Source organism: Macrobrachium rosenbergii, chromosome 13, assembly GCF_040412425.1.
Source record: "Macrobrachium rosenbergii isolate ZJJX-2024 chromosome 13, ASM4041242v1, whole genome shotgun sequence".
NCBI classification, from domain to species: Eukaryota; Metazoa; Arthropoda; class Malacostraca; order Decapoda; family Palaemonidae; genus Macrobrachium; species Macrobrachium rosenbergii.
The window spans coordinates 45,750,359-45,777,814 of NC_089753.1; the positions used below are offsets into that span (position 1 = coordinate 45,750,359).

The window sequence follows — 27,456 nt, forward strand, 5'->3', positions numbered from 1 at the left end:
TTTATATGAAAATATTTCAAAACTGATAAAAGCTACAACCATGAGTTATTTTCTTTTGTATTCTACATGAAATTGCGCACATTTCTGTATATAAAACTTTATGTAACGACTAATATAAATCGGTGCAAACATTACGACAACGTGACGAAAGAATTTCTGGCGCGGACGTAAGGAAAACGTTTTTTTCAAAAATTCACCATAAATCGAAATATTGTGCTAGAGACTTCCAATTTGTTGCAAAATGAAGGTACATGATTGAATATTACTAGAATGGAAGAGTTTTATCTTACAATTGCGTTTTTCGACTATTTCGGTCGAGTCAAAGTTGACCGAAGGTTAAAATTTTTTGTAGTCGATGTACGGTACGTCCACTTGGCACCCAACAGACAATTTTAGTCGACGTATGATACGTCCAGTAGGCGTTTAAGGGTTAACGTCATTTGTGCTATAAGCTACGGTAATTGTTTATTACCGTATGATGGTTGAAATACCAGGTACAGGCAGTCCCCGGTTATCGGCAGCCTCGGTTACTGGCGATCCGGTTTTACAGCGCTTGTCTAGCGACGACGATAACCAGATTTTTGTCGCTGATAACCGGTTATCGGCGCTGATCGCCTCTTATTGGCGGCGCTGACCACCGGTTATTGGCGCCACTAACCGGGGATCAGTGCTATTATTGCCGATTTTCAGTTAGCGGCGATTTTCGGTTGTCGTCACGCCGTCGGGGATGGAACTCCGCCGGTAACCGGGGACTGCCTGTACACAGCTGTTGTTATCTGATTCGGTTATAAGCAAAACAACAGTTTCTCGGTCAGTTGTTTATGGCTGTACGCATTTACGCAAGAGTAGAACGTTACGAACAGTATTTTTATCATTCTCTTTTTCTTTTTTAACTAGAAGATGGGATAAAGAGATGGAGGAAAAGTTGTCTACTGTAATTTGGTCTCTCTCACTACCTGATTATGCTGCTGCCTGCGCCTGCACGAAATTTAAAGACATTTTATAGATATTGTTGTATCGGTATTAATTGCTTACCAGTACCCCATCACAAAATCAAATTATCGTAACTCAAGCACTACCTGGGTACCTGAGTATTTTAATAGTTTTATCACTAAAAGTGCATTTAGTCATGAAAATGACATGAAAATACAGTAATTAGTGAATATTTCTCAGTGAAAAATACCGCGAATGGGCGAATTTTCAGCGAATAATGCGTATATACAGTAAACCCCCGTATTCACGATCTCACGATTCGCGGACTCTCATATTCTCTGTGGAACGTATATACCCATTATTTGCAGAAAATTCGCCCATTTGAGGTATTTTTCACTGAGAAATATTCACTAATTACTGTATTTTCACGTCATTTTCATGACTAAATGCACTTTTTGTGTTAAAACTGTTAAAATACTTGGGTAATGCTTGAGGTATGATAATTCACCTTATGACTTCGATTTCGCAATGGGGTAAGCAATTAATACTGATAGACAATATTATTTATAAAATATTTTTAAATTTCGCACGGGCGCAGTCAGCAGCATAATCAGGCAGTGAGAGAGACCAAATTACAATAGACAACTTTTCCTCCATCCTTTTATCTCATCTTTAGTTAAAAAAGGAAAAGAGAATGATAAAAGTATGGTTAGTAACGTTATACTCTTGCGTAAATGCGTACAGCCATAAACAACCAACCGAGAAACTGTTGTTTTGCTTATAACCGAATTGGATAAAAACAGCCATGTACCTGGTATTTCAACCATCGTACGGTAATAAACAATTACCGTAGCTTATAGCACAAACGACGTTAAGTAGAATAAGACTGATATATTTTTACATTATATACAGTACCCTTATTCGGTATGGATAAAAGATCGGCAAGGAAATGTACTACTAAATTTAAGCTGCAAGTTGTAGCTGAAGCTGAGAAAACAATGTTCAAGCTGCTAATGACTATACTGTAAATTATCGTGCATCGGCAACATGGATGAAACTTGGTCGTAATTAAAATTGGAGAGAAAGTATTCTAAGCAAAAATACTGGGCATGAAAGAACACATTACTGTTATTTTTACGCCGATAAACGATAAATACGTAAAGCTCATATTGTGATGAAATCAAGTGAAAATAGCAAACGGAATCTTTGAATTTTTTTACACAAAAGAAACATCCCCAAACAGCCATCGTCATCTGTTAACGAAAAAACTAAATTAATTTAAGGTGTATTTTAGATATATTTCGACTTAAAAACACTTCGTATAACAAAAAATAACCTTGCCCCCATATAAAAGTATCTAGGGATTCATTTACGCTAGCTAGAAGCAAGAAAAGTGCTCTGAACTTAATTAGATATGGCGGGATAAAAACCGCATAAACGATTTCCAAACCAAAACATTGATCGCTGTGACCACAATTTATAATGAAAAAGTAATATAAGAATATATACAATATTATTGGCTACAGTGAATTAAGGCATAACATTTTAAAAGATGCATATTCGTTATGTTTACGTTTGTATAATACGACATGTGAATGTAGATTACAGTATAATGTAGGCTACGCTACCATATATGTATACAATGTAGGCTAAGCTTATTCTTGTTATTCAGTTTCTCTTTGCACTGAATTATCATAAATCACTTTGCATGAACTTCCAGAATTAGCTGATGTTAATAATTACTATACCATGTATGTATAGAGGATACTTTATAGTGTAGGCAAGGCTACCATATATGTATACATGGTACCGAATACCTTAGTGTAGGCTAGGCTATGTTCGAGATACGTTTTGGTATTTCTTTCGTTTTTTCCAACAAACGATGGTTCATTTTGGAACCTAACCCCATCGTAAGTAGGATAATACCTGTATAAGCATTTTTAGTTTGTCTTGTGTCTGTTTGAACTATCAAAATAGGCAGTTCTAAGTGTTTTTAGAAGGGTTCTAATATTCGAGGGTTTTAGCTATTCGCGGTGGGGAGTGGTACGCATCCCCTGCGAATAGGGGGATTTACTGTATATGTTCCATAGAGAAATCCGTGAATCATGAGACCGCGAATACCGGGGGTTTACTGCATGTTGATAATTTAGTGAAGTTGTCCTTTTTCTCTCAGTCTTTTGGAATGCTTTTCTGAAAAGTCTTACTCCTTTCTGTTTTCTTGGGATTAACTAAGTAACCTTGACATTGAAAATGTATTAAGCTAATAATTTGGAGAGATAGTTTTGTCACAATGTGTAGTGTTATTTTGTTTACTTTTTCCTTTCTGATGCGTATTCTTTTCTTTGGTATAACAACAGTGGAATTATTGTTTATTTTTTTGTGTATTGGTCAAGGTTTGAAGGCAAAATTGTTAAATAAATGGGAAAATCAGCCTGTTCATGAGTAGTAATGTCATTAAATGGAAATATCTTGCAGATAGAAACTGTTCAGTGCAGCTCTAAGTTTCTGACATGAAAAATATTTACTTGTAATGAATGATATGTATCGCCTTTTGCAGATGAAGCTTAGAAACCTATTATAGGTTAATTAACACTTTGCCAGTATTTAGTTTTTCTCTGTAAAATGTCAGTTTGCATTTATTTTCCCAGATTATCTTAAAAAACCATTTGTGAAGTGTTTTACTACGGCGGGAGATATTGTGTGAATCACTCGGGAAAGAAAGGAACAAATGGAAATCCCAGCAATTTACATAAATCATGTCTGAACTTAAGCAGTGATGGTTGATTGGACTGGTTATTGGTATCCAGCCATTAATGAGATTTATAAAGATGTAAGATGTTGCAAGTTTAGAGTACTGTACACTACTTTTTCATATGTAGGCACTTAAGAAGCTGAACAATTTATTGGAAATGAGGAAATTTGAGTTGTTCAAGAGTGTTTTGTGGAAAACTCTTTGAAGGTCAGCTGAAGGTTTTGTAGAGATTTTATGCACATATACAAGAATAACGTATAAATTTAGGTTCACAGTAATTTTCTTAAAAGATCTATTACAAAATTGGTCGATAGTATGGCATTTCACTCCATTTTTTGAAGGTTTCATATTTTGCAGTACCTCTGAAGTAATCAAGTATGCTTTCTTGTCATGTGAATTTTTTGTATTTATGCTATCGTATGTGAGTATACAGATTACAAAAACCTATATCTTGGTGGTTTAATTTTTCTTTTTAAGTGGGTGACCCCTTTTCTGATTATTATTGCCCATTACTGTGTGTGTGCAAAATTATGCTATCACAAGATTAAGCAGAAAAACTCTTGGTCCAAAATTATAAAGTTTTAATGCAATTTTCTCTTTAGATTTACACCACAAAGTTATCAAATTGTTAGATTTTCACCACAAAATTATCAAATTGGTTTAGTTTGATTCTAGTGCTTAACACCAATTTGTGTGTTTAGACTTAGAATAGAAGGCGTTTATCTCCATTATCACTATAGGTGGCAGTTGTAGTTTTGTTAACAGAAAAGACAGTTGTTGTATGCAGAGCAGTTGAGTACACTACCATTGATCATGCTTTGTTTTCTTTCCTATTCACGCACATTATTGAACAGCCATAAAAATGTGAATGATGCCTTTGAGGATGTTTAGGTTTCAGGAAATGATAATAGTAGCACTAAAATGACATCATCTGAAGTGAAAGTGAAGAAAGCATGCCAGATTCCATGTATTGAAAAAGGCTAATCATTTTAACACTGCCTTTTCACTTTCAGTAGATAATCATCATGATTCGATGGTATTGAATGTGACATTTTTCAGTATTTTGAAAGGGTTTATGGAGGATTATATTATGGATATGATAGTTTTGGAAACTAAGAGGAAAAAGGTGTAAAACATATAAAGATGGCATCCAGTGACATGGGATGAAATAGAAGTTTCCTCAAGGAAGATAATACTCAAAAATAAAAAAAAATCCATGTAACTGACAACATTGGCTCAAACCCTGTCTACCCCTTTCTTAAGAAATACCATTTCATTTTGTAGGTATTGTCAAGTAAATAATATTTACACTTTGCTGATAAGGAAACATAATTGTGCCACTTGTCCTAATACAATTTTTTTTCCCAGATTAGTAAATTTATAGAACACACTACACCTAAATAAAAAGGTTACCATTCATAAGAACCAAATGAGTTATAAAGGAGTGTCATCATCTACACATTTTTCTTTCAACTCTCCTCCCCTTTTTATCCTCTTTATTCAGAGTATCTTTGGTTAGCAAAGCAAGGCTATTTTGAAATACAAAAGCCCATAAAGTATATCATTTAATAAAGCATTGTTTGTGGTGGTATAACTGCATTTATTAAAAAAAATTAACTTAATATATTTTTGACAAAGAAATATATAAGGTGAGTGGTAAATGGAAAGAAAATCAGAAAAATTGGGAATTTTTTTCATAGGTTTATATGGCATTCCACTGTGGTTTATGTGGAGCATTTTATAGTAATTCATAATTTTGTGATTATATGGGGATTTCACACCTCCAAACCCACAAACTGAAGCTTATGATGTAAATTTGGTCAGTAAAATGTATAATGTTTTGCTTCAATAAATGACAGTAATTTCTATTAAAAAATCACAAGTAGAATTGACAACACAGAATAACAGCTCACTTGCCCTGGCAAATCGTAACTTGCAGAACTTTTAACTCTTCCGTTATGTTTTCATTAGTTTCACACACTAGGCTCATAGCTGTCTGATGGACAAAACAGAACTTAATTTTTTTTATGTTAGGAAGGATTGAGTTGGCTTTATTATGGCAGCAGTAATGAAAATTTAAAAAGTTACATTTTGCAAACCATGATTTTCACCAAGATTTCTTTCTGTCTGGATGAAGGTGTATGCAAGGCCTTGTACCTTATTAATTTCAACATTGTAGATCAGTTAGTGTATGTATAGGAGTAGGTATTTGATTTTTTTAAATTGAAATAGGCAAAAATTAAAGGTTCACACAATGGGTATCTTGGCCTAAAATTGAATTATATGATGTCTTTTGTCCACATTATATTATAACCAACACTTTGTATCCTGTTTGTAATTGTGTTCTGTTGGTTATACTGTGGGTTTCTTCCACCCTTTGTGGCTACAGTGCATACAGTGAGTCTCATGCAATACTGTTGGCAGGAGTAAGTAACAATAGCAGCATTCCTATGACCATAGCTACAGTCCATTTATCTACCCAGTATTTCATCTGTTTTCTTTGTTCCCTTCGTGGCTAACTTTTCAGCATACTAACTACATTCCTGTTGAACCTGCAAGAAGCTTTAGCATAAAGTTCTGAGTAATTTGACATACAATATGAACTGCATTGCATAACATACACACACATTAATAGATTTTAATTGTGGATTGTTGCTATTCAGTACTACACTTTATCATTTTACAATTCCTTATTTTGTTATATCAAGTATTAGGCTGTGGTGTGCTTTATCTCGAACATTGCCTCTACTTTTCTGTCTTTCCTCTGACATAATACATAATGTACATTATACTTATTGAAGGAAAAATATGAATGGTGGTTGTGAAATTAAAGTATGGTAATCATGCCATATAATTGTGTGAAGAGTCCATATTTTGTGTTATAATAATTATTATGCCACGAATAGAATTGTCCCTCATTGTGGGACACCCCTTACATAATATACATACATAAACACTTTGTGAATATATATTACAGTTACTGTTGCAGTCCATTTTTACAAAAATATTTGACAGTTGTTTGCTAAATACAAGACATTTAGTTATAAGCAAAGTATTATAGCTTAGAGGGTCATGTATTAAAGTGCTAAATTAACCCCCCTAACAAGAGTTTTCCATCCATTTTAGCCTAGCTTAGCAGAGTTTATTGTTGTCATTTGAATAAAAACGTTTTGGTATTGCTATACTTAACCAACATAAGTTTTGGCCAGCATAAGAGCTAAGGTTAAATTAGTAGATTAGCTAGCTCATACAGTAATACGAATAGGCGTCTTCCAGCTTTGGCTATTATATAGTTTGAATATCGAGCTGGGTTTGGGTTTCTATTCACTTTGATTTTTGTTGACAAGTAATGCAAAAATGCATAAGATGGCGATTTGAAGAATGTTTATATTTTTGCACTTACCATTTTGCTTGAATATAAACAATATATGTTGGCTGAGATAAAGCTTAGGACAGAATTGACACATGTAATGTGGAGTGAGAGTGATGTTGAAGTTAATTTAGAGAATGAATATTATAGGAGGTAGTAATTAGTTAAGAATGATTCTAAGTTTTTAGGATGTCAGCAAAGCTTGTGTTGAAGATTTAGATGTACAGTGGGTGGTATGGTATAATAGATTTCTTACAATGGTACAATCTGTCTCCGAGTCTGTTAAGTATGAATGGGAATAGGTTGACGAGAGGTACTTGGCAGGTACTGTCTAGGGTTATATCTCCTGTTGCATCCATAACTTACAAAAACTACTACTAGATATCTGAGGTCATCTTTGGCATCATCTCCGTCACTTTACAGGCGTTGGAGTTCTTGCATCTGGGTCTTTTATTCTGTTCAGAGGTGCTACTGTTTTGCCCTCCCACCTGTGTTGCAATTCATGGTAATTATGATTAATGGGTTTTGTATAGCAGCATTTTTGCATAAAACAAGTTGTTATACAAATGCATTTATCATAATCTGCTGTGCCCTCTTCCCCCAAACTTTTCCAGATGGAGGTTGGCACAGAGAAAAATGAGATACATTGGTTAGTGGACTGAGATGGGTATGCATGGCAGGTGTGTTTCATACAGAATAAAGCTAATTATGAGTAATAAGTTTGCACAAAAACTTATTTTTATGTAAAATTGTTTTTGTTTACCTCAATTGAAATGTTTATGGGCTTTTTGTAGCTGATTGTCTATAAGAAAAAATTGATCAAATAAATATTTTGAAAAGTTTAGTAAGTTATGCTGTATAATGATAAAGAATGAACAAGACTTGAGTAAACTAATGTTATGAAGATGAATCTTGCAAAAGGAACTAAAAAGGGAATTTGCAATTTCCCTTTTAGTGTGGTAATCGGATAACTTATAATTTTTTGCACAGACTGTGGGCTCTCAATGGGAATCTTTTGTGAATTCACTTTTGCTTGTATTATAATATAAACCAAGGACAGTATTTGTTAAAGTATTGAGTGATTGCTGTATTACTGCGTAGAAAGAAAGCTCCTGCCAGGTTTTTGGTGTTAACCAATACAAAGCCATATCTTTACTCAAGATTTTTGTATAAAAGTGAAACAAGTTGCTTATTTTGGTTCAGTTATAAAATTTTAATGAAAACATCTAAAGAAACTGACTATCTCTAGGGATAGGTCATGCACGGGTGAAGAGTTACATTTGCCAATGGTTTAATTTGAATGATGGTAGCTTTGGTCTCTGAAGTGATGTAATATGCATGAGAGGTTTACAGATTTTACTATACAGTACTTGTAAATAAATAAAGCTGTGCATTTTGGAAAATGTTCTGCCCAAGCTGTTAGTATATTTGTCACCTGATGGCCTGTAAAGTTACCATATACTTTATCAGGATACAGTAAGTTTGTTGAAGGTATTTTTCTGTGATGAAGACAGTAAGGCCAGAAGTAAAGAATTGATGGGAAATTAATTTATAAAGATGACCACGCCAGGTATTTTAGGTGAAAAAAAAAAAAAAAAACTAGGATATTTTATGATATACAAGCTTTGGGGCACAAGAAGTTGAAAGTATGAAAATTGTTAAAAATTTTTGTGTTAAGCTGTTTTATAATAAATTATTGTAAAAGTGTTCCAGGTTTTTGTACCATGTGTCCTGTTGTATACAGCATAGGCAGATAAAAAAATAGCTTCACATATTTTCAGTGAAACGTTTGGGTTTTTGTGTAATCAGCATAGGACTACAGTAAGTTAAAGCTCATATCAATTGATGTCAGAGGCCAGTAAAAATATTACATATTAGGGTTTAATACATTACTAAAGATGGAAGCTTTATGGAAATATTACTTCAGCTCCAAGATAGTAGGACTCGTTTTATTCCTTCACTTTGACACGTTCCATAAGTATGCCTGTTCTTTGTTTGAAGAATTTTGTTAATTGGCAAATGTAAGTATATTTTATTGTGTTCACACTTTGTACATCACTGTGCAAGTAGATATTTACACCAATCTTATGCTGTGCATATTTATCTATTGAAGCAGTGTGAGTTGTTTTGGATTTCCTTTTCTCTTGGTGGTACGTCTCATGGTTGACTTAGTGTACAGTTTGTCTTCCCTTTTGAATTTGATTGAAGAGTCATTTCCTTGTTTTCAGAAAGTACTGTCCATTAACAGTGTTTGTTGTAATTCACCACTTCTCTGTTTTGGTGTAACCACACTTTTAATCTGTATTACTGTAGTTGTCAACCTCACAGAGTGTTTATCTGCATGGTTAGTGTAGACTTTGAAGACTACCATTTAAAAATAACTGCATAGCTTCTTGTTTGATCATATGACAAGTACTTAATCACTGAAAGTGGAAAAAATATTCATTATTGTAAAATATGAAAATTTTGAGATTAGAAAAAAATATTCATGCTCATCATTTTATAATTCTAAGACATGGTACAGAAATACAAACCTTTTGTTTTCACAAAAGCCTAAATTACTGACAGCAGATGCTGAAAAGGCTTGAAGCACTAAAGCCATATTGTTTTGTGGTGATGTCTTCCACCAGGTGGTGATAATGTGATTTGAGGTGCATCATATTACATTAATGACTCTTACTTTACTGATGACAATGTTACTGTTAATTTTAGATAGACTTGCTAGCTCTGGCTTTTTGTGCCCAGGGAATAAGTTTGTAGATTTTCTTGCTGCCAGAGAGATGACAATATAGGAAGCCATAGAGTTGCTGCATGATTCAGCAACAGATGATGATATGTTAAAGCTGATGATCTGTAGAATAGTGGCATTGACACCAGTAGGTTATTCAGTTAAGAGGAATAAAGCTTGATTTTCAGTAGGATTGCTTCAAGATTTTTGTCAAATTGAATTTCAAGACGTGAAGACATTATCTCTCTATCAAAGCATTATACTGTATAATGTATTGAACTATTGAACTATTAGAGGTTCCTTACACATCCATGTAAATTTGGTATTACTAGTAATATGGAAACATTTCTGGAAAATGCAGCCCTCTAGAGTAGCAGGATTTGTTGAGCCCTCATGCAGTGCTCAACAAGCCTGGCACACACTTCAGGACTTCTTTTGTCTGCTTAAAACATAAGTGGTAACTGCAGTACAGCTATTTCCCTTGATATTCAGAAGGCATTGGGTACTGCATAGAGATGATATGTTTTCAAAACAGCACATAATAAATAATGCTGATTGTACCTTTTAGGTCTTTATAGCCAATGTGAAATTCAAACAGATTAGTAAATGATGTTTCTCAAGACAGTGTTCATAGTAACTTACACCTAGCAGTCAATGAGAGTTAATGCCCTTTAGGGCAGCAACGTCTTCGCTGAAGTGCACGACTATAACGTTGACTGTTCTATTTATGCTTCCATACTGAACTACAGGCTGCTCCTTTTGTAGGGCTCTGGTACCAGTTGGTGTTATGATTAAGGAAGTTCTATAGGATCTGGGCTTGTTCTTCTCAGATGTCATCTCTCCGCTATGGGAGTTGATGTAAAGGATGCCCTAGCTACCTCCTTTCCAGTTCTGATTTTGTTGTTTTGCCTTAGTAGTGGATTTGTATGAGATGTTTTGTAGGGAATGCTTAGGTTTCTTGAAATGGCAGGAGTGGGCCCTTAGTGGTACCCATGCATTTTACTTTTTCTGATACTTTATCAGCTGAAAAACATTATAGTAAATAAAAGAGGTGAGGCATTCAAGTTCTCTCCAGCTTCCTTACGTTATCCCAAAGTTTGTTGGAAGATGGAGGCCAGTGATAGACCTCGGCCATCCTAGTAAGATTGATTAGGAAAGGATTTTCTCACTTCTCCTTCCCATTCAATTGTCCTTCAGGAAGTATTTTTGGTCTGTTTGGAAGGGGCAGGCATTCTAGTTCTGTCCCATCTGCATTAGTCATGGTTCTTTTCTCTGTTGTTTGATGGATTTATTATTCTTACATTTTTATTTTGTATTATGAAAATAAATGCCTGGCAATATGATTTTAAGGTTAAACATCACTTTGCTTATATGTAAGCTGCTCTGGAGGTTTTAAAAAGAAAATTTGCGAAGGATGGAATTGTTCCAATTCAGTTTTTGACACTGTAACATATTTCAGTTTCTTGGATCATCAGCTTTGGTCTGCAATTAGTTGCATGTAGGGAGTTTTAGTTGTACAATTGATTACAAGCATACAGTCATTGTGTATCCATGAATAAGAATTATTTAAAACTATTTCAGTACTATTATTGCTCTTCAGACTATAAACGTTCACTCTTTTGAGAGGTTCCTCTTAGAGTTACAGCTTCATTTTTCTTTAAGATGTTACATAATCACAGGTTCTTGGTTGCTGTTTCAATTATATCTGTTGTGATAAATTGTTTATTGCAGATATCCTTTCCCATGTACCTTCCATCATTTCAGGAACTCATCCCAGTAGTCCTACATCAGATTTTTCAAAGCATACTCTTGCTTGAATTCCTTCAAAGATAGAGCATTTAATGCTGATGCACTGTGTGCACATTGCTATAGCATATAATCTGACTACAGCATGTTACAGTAGTCATTATAATAGGGTAACATCTTTATAATCAATGAGAGTTTAGTTATTAATGAATGGCTTAAAACTCTGGAGGCTCCATCTTGGGGTAATGTTAACTAAAGATTGTATGCTTGTCAAAAAAATGAAAATTCTGAAGCAGTTGCAGTATTTTTGTCATTTAAGCTGTAGTTTAACATGAAACTACCTTCCTGTTGACATCTGGAATTGACATAAGCATGTTGCATTTGCAGCAAAAAAAAAAAAAAAAATTAAAATCCTAGCATTATAGATTACCCTTGTCACTTTGAGCATCACCTGGTGTTGAAATGTTATCACCAAATAATATGTAATTTTGGGGCCTTTTCAGTTTGTATGGTCAGTAGTTTAGACTTTTGTAAAATAAATGTTTGTTTATTTCAGAAGTTCCAGCTACTTTTATTTGAAGAATTTTGAGAACAGTAAATGATTAATAATCTTCTGATTCCATATAAGTAAACTGCATCATAGAAAAATAAAAGGATGTTGCTTTTTTATTTTGACATTAAGCAGTAGATATCAGAGCCAATCTGGAAAATACTGGCAGTGTTTAGTTCTGTAATTGAGATTTTTGGTAGCCAGTCCAAATTCATTAATATAAATATTTTAAATGTTAATGTGTTTGTCAATCAGACCCCATGTAAAAGAAGTTAATCTTACAATAGAAAATGGGAGTCAGAGTTAGAATTCACTTTTCTGTTTGATAAAGTCAGTTGTGACAAAATTTTATTGAAGTACTGTGAATTTTATAAGAAAGAAATGTTCTTAAAGATTTTTTAATAATTAATTTGCGAGAAATTATGCACACCCTGGTAGATGCATTAGTTTATAATTCTCTCAGTAACAACTTTGATTGAGACTATGAATTTGAAAGTAGAAATAATTTGGATATTGTACTTTTTATTTAAAAATTCAGGAGAACAGATTTTAATTCAAAAGTAGATTAGTGTAAATGCCATTAACATTCTTTCCTACTGTACATTCTTTCCTGGAAGCAGATCATACCAAAGGGATTATCAGTATAACAGCTATTTTGAGTATGTAACAGTCATTGGTAAAGCCTTTGAAATTTTGTAAGTTTTCAGTTCAATTTCATTTTAACTATTAGCTTCTCTCATGAACGTTATAAAGATATATCAGCGATTTCATTTTTTGATGGAGTAATGCAACTTTTCAGGGTGTCTGTGCAAAGACTCAACATTGCAACCAGACTTTCCCAGAAGGCAACCTAAAGGGTAGCGATCCACTCGGACGACCTTGTTTGTGGAAAGCACATGAACGACTTACATCAGATTCAGACCCTAAGTCAACACATGATTAGGAGATATCAGTAAATAATTGCAAAATTTGCAGTCCAGAATAGAGTGAATATCCTGTTAAAAGTGGTGAAATGTTTGAATCTTGTTTCACTTTCCAAAATATGTGCTTCAGATTTACTTCATTTTATTGCAGCTTAGAAATTGAAACATCTACCTACCTACAAAAAAAAAAAAAAGTCTTCAAACAATTTTTGCCTTTATCAGTCCCCAGCCCTTATATTTTCCTGTTTGCCTAACAGTACTGTAAAGATAAGATAAATAACTTGTACAATGAAACATATTTCTTGCCCTATAGTGTTTTGAAATGTTAATTCCCAAGCCATTGATATTTTTTGTTCCATTCCAGTAGTGTAAACAATTTCAAAAAAGAATTATGTGTAACTGTGTTTGATTAGCAAGTTAACTTCCACATGTATTGAATTTCTTTACCAATACAAATACCCATGGGTGTCCTACAACTTGTATGTCTTTCATGTCTTGAGTTATTGTTGCCACATTAAGATGAGAAAATATCTAACCTTTAATTTGCAGCAACTGCTGTCACTTAGTGATGTTGCAAGGTATATTCATTAACAACTTTGTGTGATGAAAACTGTGGTCAAGGAGCTATACTTCTTTCAGAGTTTATATTTACTATCAGTTTAATATTGTTGTGAGTAAAATACTTCTGCATGGAGTGCCGTAAGAAAATACAACATATTCTTAATGTATGGTACATTTTTTGTGATTGCTTAATAAGAGGTAAAAATTAGAACTTGTGAACTGCTGTACTAGTACTCAAGAGAGAAGTATATTGAGATTTAGGGTAATACAGTGCACGTCCTGTTACACGTGAAGTGTGATGGTTGACTGCGCAAATGGCTCGAGGCAGCATACATACAATGATATAACCTGGGCATTAACCTGCCTCCTTTATGGATTTTTTAGTTGAAGTTTGTCAAAGTGAGAGTAATCTCTCATTGTTGGGCATTAGATACTCCCAGCCTGACATTAAGTTCAAAATGCATATAGCAGCAGGGCATGTAAATATTTCTAATAGCCTTAATGAAGACATTCTGGCCTCTTCCATGTTGCATTTCAGATTTGAATGTTTTATGTTTCCAAAGAAGGGAAAGTTCAGGCTTCTCAAAGAAACTGAAACAATTCCAAATGTGCAAACTTGTGTCGTTGATATGAGTTCCTACCAAAGTAATACAGTAAACAGAAATAATTACTCATGCAGGCAAAATAAATTATAAGCCTGATCAATGGCTGATATGAGTGTGATTTACATTTGATTCTTTGAGGCAATATGTGATGCTTTCTTTCTGTGTATATTATTTTATTCCTTTTATGTGGAAGGAACTTAATAGATTTAAAACCCAATAACCACCATTATTAATTTGTAAAGTTGCTAGAAACTGCATTACTATCTGCATTGAAATGTTGATAGAATTCTATCGTTAGTTTTTCTGGTAAAATATAAGACTTTTTCATTAGTTTTTAATTTATAATGAGGAAATTATATTAATCTTAAGTACCATATATTCCATTAAGGGCAGGAGAAAATCTGTTTTCCACATGTTAGACAGAACTGGTTAGATTTCAAGAATTTCCAAAGTATGATCCCATGGTCTTGGCTGTCACTCTTATGTAGAATAATTAGGGAAATTGTGTATTTAGGGAGTTGCATTATCCCATTGAATGCTCTATATCTTTTGTTAAACTTAAGTTGAAGTGAATGAAATGAAATGACTTCTAATGCAGACAAAACTGAATGATGTTATTGTTGTGGAACAAGTTGAGGTCTTGATAATATTGATAGAGTACCCAAATAACAAAGTTATCCTTCAAGTGAAGTGGAAGCCAGTGCAAGTCATTGCTTTCATAGGATGTTTAGGTCTCCTTTCAGCTGTTGGTTAACAGTAGATTCTGATTAACCCCCAATATACCGGTCTTATATGGCCAAAGTTAGTTTGGTTTTACACTTTTCAGTACTTTCATCTTTGATATGCCTCTTATGAAAGATCATAGGGTTTTTTGCTATATATCATTCCATTGTCATCTTGAAATATAGTTCCTGGTTGTTAAAATGACTGGGAGACTTTATATTTTAATTCTTTTATAGTTTGTTTCTTAAGTTTTTCAATTTATCCAGAATTTTTTGTTTTAGCAACATCCATTTTTTTAGTTTTATCTTCTTACTCTTTAGTATGGGGATATACAGGCAGTCCCCGGTTTACAGACGGGGTTCTGTTCCTACGCCGCATCGTAAGCCAAAAATCGTCATAAACCGAAAAATCGTTGAAAATTGTCAAAAATCCTAAGAAAACCTTACTTTTAATGCTCTGGGTATATTGAAAACGATGTAAACTGCATTTTCATTGAGTTTTTCATCAAAAAACCTCCAAATTTTGATTAATCTGCCGTTTTGGAGCCATATTTCTTCCATCGGATCGGTACACGACGCGTCGTAACCGTGGAACGTGTTGTAAACCAGGAAATAATTTCTGATGAATATATTTGAAAAGCGTCATAACCTTGGAACGTCTTAAGCTGGACCCATCGTAACCGAGGCACTGCCTGTATTACCCAGTTGTTGGTAACAAGTATCGTGCAGTGTGTAGTACATAGACCATTAAGTTGATTCTAACCCATATTAACTTTATTCAGTGTATAGTATATCTCTTGGCTGTTACACAAAACCCACCACCTCTCTCGATTCTGCACAGTTATATTGGTGAATGGAAGAAGGGCAGTGTAAGACAGGCATCATGACACAAAGTCTCAAGTTATCTTCAGAAAGTTAGATATAAAATTTAAGTCAGGCTCTTTAGAAATGGAAACTATATATTGTGATGCTAACTTATCTTAACTAACACATGACACAATAGATAGTAAGCATAAATAGGACACTAGAACAGAAAGTGAAGATCTTAAACTTAGAATATTGCAACCAGACCCTAACTTAAATTATAGGCAAAGACAAGTAACACCAAAGGCGTAAAAATAAGTTTACTAAAAATGTAAGAACCTAATTTTACATACAGTTTGGGACAAAGGCAGATTTTAACATGTTCCTGTTTGTAGTGGTTCTCTAGCTAATTATCTTAGATTTGAATATTAACATTTATGTTAATTGATTCACAGTCCCCACCTTTCTAAATATCAACTCAATATTTATGATTAAATTAGGTTGCTTGTTAGCCTTCAGTCCTTAAATAAGCATACCATAATTTTTATTGTTTGTTTTCAACATTTTCAGCTCATCCAAGTGCCAATATTTTAAGCTCACATTTATTGGGTAAGATGTAATTTATATAATGAAAAAGAAACCTTTTGGCCAGTCCTGTCCTGTCAAAAGTTAGCATGTCAAATCAGTGGTCTGGTTAAATAAGTGCTCAACACTGGTACAAATCAAGTAGTTCTCAAGAGATCAGAATTTAAGGGGAATCCTGGTAGAGGAATAAGACCAGAAATGCCAGTCAGAAAGGAAAGGTTATTGGATACATAGTTAAGGGAAATGTTTAAAGTAAAAGTTAAGTTTTGACATTTTATTTATTATATTTGACTTTCTGAATAAATGTTATAAAAAAATAAAATATCAGAAGAAAGTTATTATGCAAAATTGACATTTAGAGATAGCTGTGTGAATACAGTACTGATATACAGTATATGACACCACATATACTACTACCTGGAAGCTGATTTTCATGAGACCAGTCACATTAGTATCATCATTGCTTTGAACACTGTAATGACCACTTCTCTTGTTGGAATCATATATAATTATGATTGAAGGTCTCACTGGTCTGGCTTTCAACTATATTAAAAGCCAAGTACTTTTGATCAGGAGAGGTTACTTTACCCACTATATTTTCTTAACCTTGTTATTGTTGCATTGCCCTTTACTTTCCCTTAGTTTCTATGGAATTTTTCCACATATCTCCTAAGTTTTAATGGTGTTTGCTCAAACCTATGTAAAAGTAAAAGTTTAAAAGAATGGTTGAATGTAGTATCATCAGTAATTCATATGGAAAAATTTTTTTTTTCCTTTGTGGTCCTTTTTCTTACTCCTTGCCTTCTGTCAAGACTCAAAATGAAGGCTTTTCTTCTCATTCAGTGTAATTTCTCACCCATAGTCCATTTTACTTATTTTTCCTTTTGCATTCTAGTCAGGGATGGTTGCTTAACCTGCTGATTTTCACTTTAAATAATATGTCTTACGCATTTTGGAACTTATTCGAACATACCAGCCACAACGTAATATTGTGCAAAACAGAATTCAGACATTTATTGTAATAATGCATATTTATTGGTGACTAGTATTATTGGCTTTCCACCAGTTAGCTAGGTTAGTTGGGCTTATGTGGTTAATTGTATTTAAGTACCATGGCTACCCTTATACTGAATTGTGGGCATCATGGATGCTTGTTTCTTGTGAATTCTAAATTTTGCTGAAAATTTTTAGCATATATCAGACATGTTTTATTAGCTGATTTATAGCTTTGGTCTATAAGTCTAGTTTAATTGTGCTTGGTTTTGAGTTGCAAGCGTTTGAAGCCCAATGGTTTCATTTGCCATGGCATTTAATAAAAGATGGGTTTTACCAGAAATAATAACTATGTGTGGAGTTGGCAACAAAGGTTGACCACTTGCATTTAGGTGCTCAGTTAGCTTCTTGAAGTACTCAAATATTCAAGAAAGTAAGTGCTGTATTATTTATAGCAGCAAGTTCTGAAAGTGTCATCTTGTTATAGCCACTGCTTCTTTGCCATTGTTGGTCACTTGTTGACATATATACAGTTAATGTAGAGGAATTATATTGTGGGTATCAGATGATGGTATGAGTGTAGAGGAATTATGACATGACTGTCAGATGATGATATGATTCAATTCATTGCTTTTCATGATATTGCCAATTCACAGGGTAAAGTATTTATACAGAATATGTATGTTTTCAAATCAAGTAGTTGTAGCAGCTGGTTTACTGGTATAGTGGTTAAGGTCTTGGCTTGCCACTCAGATGTCGCCGGTTTGCGTTTCCCCTAGGGCGATGAAAAATTGCTAGCTCTGTATCATGATCAGTTACTGGTGCAGTGTGGGGTCTAAGGTGGGAGGTTCAAACCAACACTCTTTGGAAGCTTGAATTTCAAGTCAATGGCCCCTGTGTGCTTGTTCCATGTTAATAGGTTTCATGTACTGAAATACTAATAATAATACTTAGTATAAATTATCACATCATAATTTTGTTAATTTTCTTCTTAACTACAATGCTGAAACTTTGCATTTAAAAATGGGAATCGGATAGTAACGGATTTTGTAATTTGTAAACTAATAGTTTGATGAAGAGGTTCTTTGATAGCTTTGTTTTTTGGGTATCAAAATGGATGATGATGATAATAATAATTAAAATACCAGTAATATGTTTATCAGCGTAACAAATGTTTGATATACAGTTTCAGGTCCTTACAATCTCTTGTTGAAATGTGTGCATTGATAGAAATGAAGTCATTTCATGAACAAACAGTAGAGATGACTGCACTCAGTTACAAATGGTATCCTTTTTCCACATTAAATGATAAGATAAAGGCAATTTTAACAGTGCTGTCTGTAACTCCCCTTGATATTGTGGCATTGTTCCTCCATGTATCTGTAAACATTTTGTAGTTAAGAGCACACTGTTATATAGAAGGGGTTTCTAAGAGAAATTGTTAGTTTAGGAAGTAAGATAGATAGCTTGAAAATTAGCTTATTATAAAGGAAAATTTTATAATGAAGTTTGTTCTGTGCCTTTAAAAGAACAATTTATCAATTATATGAGCTCATCTTTCATTAGTTGCAAAAGTCATGACATTACAAGCTCTGATTTTATATGGTAATGTCCACTGGAAATTCACTTGCCTGAATTTGAGCTGTGACAATAAGCCAAATCTTTATATTAATTGTAAGCAATCTTTTATGGTTTTACAGGGAAAAACGAGTTTTATCCCTGTAAATGAATTGTTTTTGATGTTACAGTTCAAGAACTATTTAGCTGTGTCCTCATAGTAGTTTATAGTTACTGTTCTCATCCACAGCAGCTTGTTTCTTTAGTGTGATGTGGTGTTGCTTCACCAGAAGTGATAGATTTAGAATAAGATAAACAATGTACTTGCTTGACTTTAGCATTTGAAAATTTGCAGGTTCATACTCAACACTACAAGTACAAAACCACCAAGAATCGGGATGAAGAGTTAAAAGCTGCAATGGAAGCTACTGCGGGAGCTTTAGAGGCACCACCCGAAGTGGTTGAGGAAGAAGCGGAAAAGCTCTCTGATGAAGCCAATGAATATAGGAACTGGTGTAAGTTAATGGAAATCAATGCCATGAAGAATATTGGCGCCAGCACAAACACACCCCCAGAAGAAAAAAAGAAAAATGGAACAAGTAGTTAGTGCTAACTTATTGGAAGTAGTCTTTGAAGGGGGTAGGGTGGGAATTAGGGTTAAGAAATTCCTGGAGTAAGATGGTGGAGGTTATGATGCAAAGAGAGTAGCTAATGGCCATGACAGTCTCCAGTCCAGTAAATATAAACCAGACTGGCTTCTGTACTCTCAGGAAGGAATGTTTTTTGTGCTAGTGTTGTGAGGATTGAAGCATCATAATTAAAAGTTGTGGTAAGAAAGAAGAGTGAAAGAGAAAAATTAACACAGGAATCTAGAGTTTAGCTGCACGTTTAGATGGTATCAGAAAAAGTGTTAGTTGAATATAAAGCCTGATTGATATTTCATAGGAATAGAATTCAGCAATAATGGTGATGTATAATCTGGAAAAGTAGTAGTTTGCAGTAACATTTCATGTACTGTAATATATTTGTGTATCCAAACACATCTATGGTTATCTATACGTACTGTATTTATCATATCTGCTATAATGTATACATCAATGGACTGCATTCTGGTACACATAAATGGATACATACATGAATCTGATCTGCAAGCTATGTATTTGGTGCAATAAGGGTTGAAAGTGTGTGTGAAGCAAAAAAGCATCCTCTGCAACTTGTGCAGCAGCAGCAGCTGTCAAGAGCAATGCTAATTGGAGGGAGAAAATTTGACAGATCCCAGATGTTTTGCTGGTTTCTTTGCTTTTCTACCTGTGAGTGCCATAGAACTGTGATTATGGTGCTGTGCTACATTCGGGCTTGAAAGTCTGTAGCAGACTCCAAAATAAAAAGAAGAGAGAAGAAAATTTGTATGTAAACAGAGCAAGGGATAGGATTTTGTAAATGCAAAGGAATCTCTTCAAGTCTGGCTCATGTGCGTCTCTCCAGGACAGATAATGTTTGAAAATAGGAGGAGAAGGAGCTTGGATATGTTTATAGCAGCTTCATATCACATGTTTGTACATAATAATGAAAGTGTGAGTAGTTTATGTAAGTATGTGACCACCAGTGTTGTGCTTTGTTTGTGTAATTAATTATAGATATTAAAAAAAAAAAGTGTTCAAAGATAGGGTCTCTAACCTAGGTTTTTATTTGTACTTATAATTGTTTTTTACTACTACATAATTTTTTGAGGTTTATAGGCTATTATAGGCTATTTTTGGTCAAAAATAGTTGTAAACTGAAAGCATTTAAATTTTATGCAGGTCTTTGGGTCTGCATATAGCATTTATAACTGCAGGTAATTTGCTTTTAGATAAGTTGCCTAAGCTTATAGCTTCTATTATATAATCTTAGAATCTGTACAGGTGCAATGTAAGTATATCTTGGTGCTGCGCTTCTTGGCTACTGTTAAAGAGCAAACAGGGTGACTTATGTTAGGAGTTTAAATGTTTATCAGGTTACCGGTAATTTTTTTACACTTTGATAACCTATTTATTTGCTTAGGTGACAGCTATAGGCAGTAATACCATCCTGCCGTTGCTTCCCATGGTATATGGAAGGACCTCGTGTGTGTATGGCATTTGTGATACAGCAGTTATAAACGACCAGTCTTTTATTTTCGTTATCAATTTTCTTTTGCTCTCCTGACATCCATGATCCTGAAATGTTATGAAGCACATTCACTGAAAAGTTGATTGTTAGAAAGTTGTTGAAAGTGCAAGGAGTTGGTGTAAGGTAATGGAGACTACAAAATTAGATTCTTATTTTTCAACAAGTATTTTTTTATTACATCATTTGGCAATTGTAGAATATTCTTTAAGCTCGTTGCTAACCTCTGTCACTCGTTTTAATACTCATGAAAGCCATATGAGCACTTCCATTTCTAGTACTGTATTGCAGCTAATTGAATGTTACACTGTTTCACTAGCATTGAAGAAGGGTTTTCTCCCTCATAATGTAATTTGGTGCTATTTCCACTCCTTTGTTTATCTATTCATCTTTGTTACAATGGTTGTGGCATAGGTGGGAATTTTTTTTAATTGTTCTTTTCTTTTCACTCAGGCAGAAAACCGTTTGTGTTATTGTTGGTATTAGATTAATATTAAACTGGATTTGGATATCAGCAGTCCTTTTGTTTTTTCTAAAGATTTTGTTGCAAAGTAGCAAGTTATATTCTTTTAATCTGTGTACCATAGCATTGTTGATTGTCATTGTAATGGATATACAAAATATATGTTTTAAACTCCCTATGTTCTGTAGATATTTGTTGTATTGTGCAGGTTTTTTGTGGAACATCCATATGTTTTATCTGATGAAGTAACTTTATTGAAGGGTGAGTGAAACACTTATAATCTTGTAAACCCTGGAGAAAATTTATGCAATGAAAGTTATTTTTTTATCATATATGTTTAATTCATTGCCAGCTAATTCATTTGTAAACATTCTGTAAGTGTATAAACTGTATTGTACTACTTTTGTAATTGGGCTTCCAGTTTCAGTTATGGTAATTCAGCTTCAGGTTATCTTGCTTTGAAATGTGACTAAAGTATATTACCATATTTTGTTATGAACATACTTCAGGCGTGCCAGCGCCCCATTCATACCTCAAGTTCATTTTTTACAGTTTGTCATTTTTCAAGTTTTGTCATATTTTAAAGCAAACAAATGTGTATCAAGAACTGTTTTTGCTTAGATTTCACCTTGACATTCAGTAGTGGTAAGTAAGGGAAAGGGATATGAACCATGACATTAATCACCAGATTGACTGGGCATGAACAAATAACATTGTACTTGCAACTTCCAGTGGTTTTGACTTAATTCTATAACTGGAAAAATTTACCATTGATTTTCAAGGAAAGCTTAATTTTTGTGGAGTTACTGTACTATGTTTATTTTCTTTGTAATTTTTGAAGTGTACCCTTTTTTGAATAGATATCATGAAATGACTTTCATGGTTGCAATATCACTCGGAATTTGATAATGTATGAATATATGTTTAACCAGATCCTTAATTTTATTTTTCAACACTATATATACACATTAATGGAATGTGAAGAATTTTGAATGTTCTCCATGGAAAGGAGATGGATGTACAGCTTAGAAAGAAACTGAAATATTCAGAGGGAAAGCATTGAAATGGTAGCCTTCAGATCTAGAAATATGTAAAATTTTCCTTGATAATTATGTTCTGCAAAGGTATGGTAAAAAGTTTCTAATTGTCATATGGGGAATATGGCTACTTTAGTCTTCCTGCAGCTGTCGCAAAGTTTTTTTGCTAGGTTCTGTAAAGAATGATGTGAAAAGTGAAACTGGATTTGCAAGTGGGGTTTAATTTGCAGCTTCATTCTTCCTAATGTAGGTTGGAGTATATTTTCAGAACCAGTTAATGATTCAAAGTATGATTATCAAGATTTTATCAGGCCTACATAATGAAAGTGGAGTAAGTAATGAGATGTAGTTATTGTGAGAATGCCAGCTTGTCTTCCTTCTGTATTGATTAATTTTTTATTTATTTGATGTTTTCACTGTTTGAAGAAGCTTTTGTTACCTTGCAGCTGTTTCAATTTTTCTTGTTATGTTGACATGCTTGTTACTATTTTTGTGCTTTTTATACTGAACAAAACTCCTTACCAAGTATACGATAATATACTGTAAAGGCGTGAATGACTTTGTCGTGGTTGTGAGCAGCAGCTCTCTTAAAATTTTTCATTTTTTTATTTGAGAACTTTGAATTTGCCTGAATCTACTTACTTAGGTTTAATATATTGATGTATGGTACTTATTTTTTGTTAGGAAATTCAGTAAAACATATTTTTCTTTGGACCTAGACACTTACTTATTTTATTGAAAGGTAATTTGCAAATATATGTATAGTACAATTATGATTGTGCTTCTTCATAGATTATAAAATACTGTAGCATATCTTATTTTTTCCTATAGAACTACAGTATCATGTTGAGAATCTAATTTGTGTGTCTTGTGCAATATGCAAGTAGGATTATCAATTAGGATTGATATCTGAAAGTGATTTATTGTAGTTTGCTTGTTATGCATCAGAAGATATTGTTTTTGAGTATGGAACTTGATCTTTGCTGCATGTACTATTATGTATGCAATATTTCATATATGTTCTGTGATTTTTATTACTTTTTTCTATGCGGTTTGAGTAGTAATTATGAGATTCAATATGGTTAGGGAATGTGTTTAGTGCAGAGCCCCAATTGTACACCTGGATCTGTTCTGATTATGCAATGTACTCCTCCATCCATACAATGTAAGGGGCTCAGTAATGTGTAGTAATTGCTAAGTTAAAAAACAAAAAAAACCAAACCCTTACTGATATATAGCACATGTAGCTCTATGTATCCTTGTTAAAATGACAGGGATTACATCTTGTATCCAAACTTAAAATATTAATTATAATGATAATAGTAATGAAAACCAGATTTCTGGTGCTGATACTGGACATAGAAACATACTTGGTATGAGTGGCCACGTGGGAACCTTGCTTTACAACCATCAACTGGGATCTTTGTTCAGGGTCATTTCTTCTTCATCCTGTTAGGGTCGTGAAGCTGAGGTTTGGGAGGCTACTAACTCAAAGATCTCAAAAAGTAAATGAATGATTGCACTTTTTGAAGTATGTGGAAGCACTACTTATGTATGGGGATCCTGAATTTAAGAATTTATGGTTTGCAAAGGACAGAGTGGATGAGCAAAGTGTGTGTGTTTTAGCGTGTGTGCGTGACTGTGCAGCGAAATACGAGGGATAATGAAGATCTTCAGTAAAGTTCAATGCATACTGTGTAGTATTTTTGTATATGAAGATTCGCCTACTAGTTTGTGACAAGTGTATTAATTTGTTGCATTGTTCCAGTAAGCAAGTCGAGCTCTACACAGTGCTGCCATGGGTGGAATTAATTGGTTGTTTTTTTTTTTAATTGATGTAAAAGGTGAAAATTAAAAACGTAAAGGGTTCTGTGATAGTGTGGAAGCACAAAGGGATTTTTTTAGTGGTTTGGATTCAGAACTGTGATATTAGTCTGTATTTATTTAATCTTTTCTACATTGTGTTCAAGGTCTTTGCCACCAAGGTAGAGGTCAAGGTTATAAAGTTGCCAGCTTGGTTGTTTTTTGTTAATCCACCCGACCACACCCCTGTGTAGCGCCCCATGGAGCTCTGGGATTCCCCTGTAGCAATGTACATTCAAAGTCCAGACTGTTTTTGTACCTGCGTATGAAAATAAAAGCTGCTGTCAACTGCTGTGCCTTTCATTTGTGTCCCTTTCAGTAGATTTCATGAAAACTACAGTACAACAATTAATAATTATAACTACAACCCCTTGGTAAAGAAATATGTGCTACACACAAGGTTACACTTAGCCGTATGAAAAAGTTTTATATTTGCCTCGCATATTTTCAACATTTGTGATCAAGAAGAACTGGGTCAAGTTTGAGGCTGAGGTCACTTTTGTTTGCTATTACTGTATTCTAAATGAGATAACATTCATAAGGAAATTCTCCACAAAATAGAATGTACATACTGTATAAGAAAAAATGGCAAACGGAGAGAAAATATGTCTAGAAAAATCAAAAAGTATTTTTATAAAGGCAACAGTACATGGCACTAATGCATTATGGTCTCCTTTACACTTGCAAATACTGATATCAGTCTTATGAAAGGCAAGTCGAGTATTGTGATTCAGTGGTCTGGTACCTCATAATAAGAACAACAATCCTCAGTTTAACATTGAAAGGACACAAAGACTACTGGCACCAAGTGGTGCATCAACATGGCACCTCAACAAGTGTGCACCTGATGGTTTGTAAAGAGAGAGAGATACAAGTTTTTGAAGAGCAGTCACTAATGTTAGTGATGGCTAATGAGGATTTCCTTCAGCAATACTGTAGACTAAACAATTAAGCCAACCACTTGAGGTAAAAGGAAACCAACACTTGGAGATCTTTGGGTTGCTCCTGTGAGCTACATAAACTGCTTGGTGGCCTGGTCAAACTGATGATAATTTTATAACAAAGGACCTGAGAGTGCAAATACTGAGACCAAACAATATTCACATTCTGGCAGAAAATATAAGAGGCATATGGCTCACTAATACTATTTTCTTAAATATTGGCTGGTGTTGACAAGAAAGCTTGGAATAAAAGCAACACCAAGTATTGTCATATCTTTATATTTGCTATGAACAGTGGTGGCTATGCAAAAACCAATTGTAATGCAGGAGAACAATACAAGATCAAATAATCAGTGCAGACCCAGTTCCAGTCTCTAGACAGTACAATATAGAACATTAACAATATTTTGTGAAATCCCAAACTTCAACAAACAATGGATAATTGGTATTGGTCACAAAATGACCAATTTTTAATAAATTTGTATTTTTCATTACTAACAAACCTGAGGTCTTATGTATGGGGAATTAGTTCCTCGTTGGACGAGTCGGTATACCTCTCAGCTAGGCCGAGTTAGAGTCTCCGGCCAGCCAATGAAGAATTAGAGGAATTTATTTCTGGTGATAGAAATTCATTTCTCAGTATAATGGGGTTCGGATTCCACAATAAGCTGTAGGTCCCATTGCTAGGTAACCAATTGGTTCTTAGCCACGTAAAATAAGTCTAATCCTTCGGGCCAGCCCTAGGAGAGCTGTTAATCAGCTCAGTGGTCTGGTTAAACTAAGGTATACTTAACTTATGTAAGGGGAAAATCTCTAGCATAGCTGGATTTGGTTAAAAATAGAACTAAGTTTGGTGGCATCAGTGTATCAGTCAATAGGGAGAGAGAGTAGGCGGGGGCTCGCTTCCTGATCAATTGTTAGAGCATGGGAAAGAGTCATATGCCTCTGATCTGTTAAGTGAAAGATCACTCAACAGCCAGACATCCGAGCTTTGACACAAAAGGACTCCAGTCTACATTGTGTCTAGGAAGAAAAATACCTGTAATTGTCGGAGACAAGGAAACCAAGGGTATCCAACAACCTTGCTCTATTGTCAATCCCTCTCTCCCCTTGATAGAGAGAATGCAGGACTTGCTTCTATTTTCGGAATTTGTATTGTGTTGGAACAATCATAATATAGAAAATAGAATGGGTGCTCACTCACCTGTATCTAACCAGTCCCAGTAAATGAAGCCTCAAATCTCTCCCCTGCCTGCTAGAGAGAGAAGAAGAAAAAGGAGGAAGAAAGCCAGTTACCCCATTCACTCTCACTTTCACAACCAACATCTTAGGCAAGATACAACCTGTCCTGCTAGGGGCACTGGATGAGCTACACATTGAGCAGCCACCACCAGACCCAAGGAAATTGTCCAAGGACCTATATGCAACATCCTGTAGGTAGGAGGAGGTGAGCCAACGTACCAGCCTTCAATACCCTATGAACCAACGGGTTCTTTTTAAAGGCGATGGAAGGGCCAAAGCCCCTAGCATCATGGTCTCTTGCATGCACTGTATCAGCATCTGCATTAGAAGAATTGTATGCACGTCTAATTACTTCACATAGCCAAAAGGAGGTGGTGTTCTTGGACACTTCTCTCTTGTTCTGGCCCATGCTAACAAAAAGTCTTCAACAATCAGGTCTGAGATGTCGAGTCCTTTTTAGATAGCTTTGCAGAACCCTAGCAGGACAGAAAAGTAACTCCTCTGGATCATCATGAACAAAATCTCTCAGGGAAGGGATCAAAAGGGACTCGAATCTATCATCAGCAACTGAAAGATTTTGGGTCTTAGCTACAAATTCTGGGGCAAGTTCGAGGGCTACAGGCCAGTAAAAAAATTGTCTTGAGGGTCAAATTTCTGTCTGACGAACCCCATAAGGGTTCATATGGTGCACCAGTGAGGCTGCTTAGGACCAGGGTCAAATCCCAGTTAGGAGGCTTAAGTTCTCTTAGGGAACAGCACTGTTCAAAACTTTTGAGGAGCATAAAGATCTCCCATGAGGAGGAAAGGTCTACCCCTTTTAGGTGGAGAACAAGCTCTAGGGCAGCCCTGTAACCCTTGATGGCTGAGACAAAAAGTAGCTTTTTCCCTATGGAGGAATATGAGGAAGTCAGCTACTTGCTGAATAGAAGTTCC

The 27,456-nt window shown here is 34.6% G+C and overlaps 1 protein-coding gene across 1 annotated transcript in view; it reads left to right on the forward strand.

Moving 5' to 3' along the window:
• LOC136845266 (uncharacterized) overlaps window positions 1-24,627 on the forward strand; it is a 59,143-nt gene extending 34,516 nt beyond the window's left edge. Inside the window, 1 exon segment of the mRNA XM_067115410.1 lies at window positions 19,185-24,627. Within this exon segment, the coding sequence (XP_066971511.1) occupies window positions 19,185-19,436 (252 nt within the window). The 3' untranslated portion in view covers window positions 19,437-24,627.
• The last annotated feature ends 2,829 nt before the right edge of the window (window positions 24,628-27,456 follow it).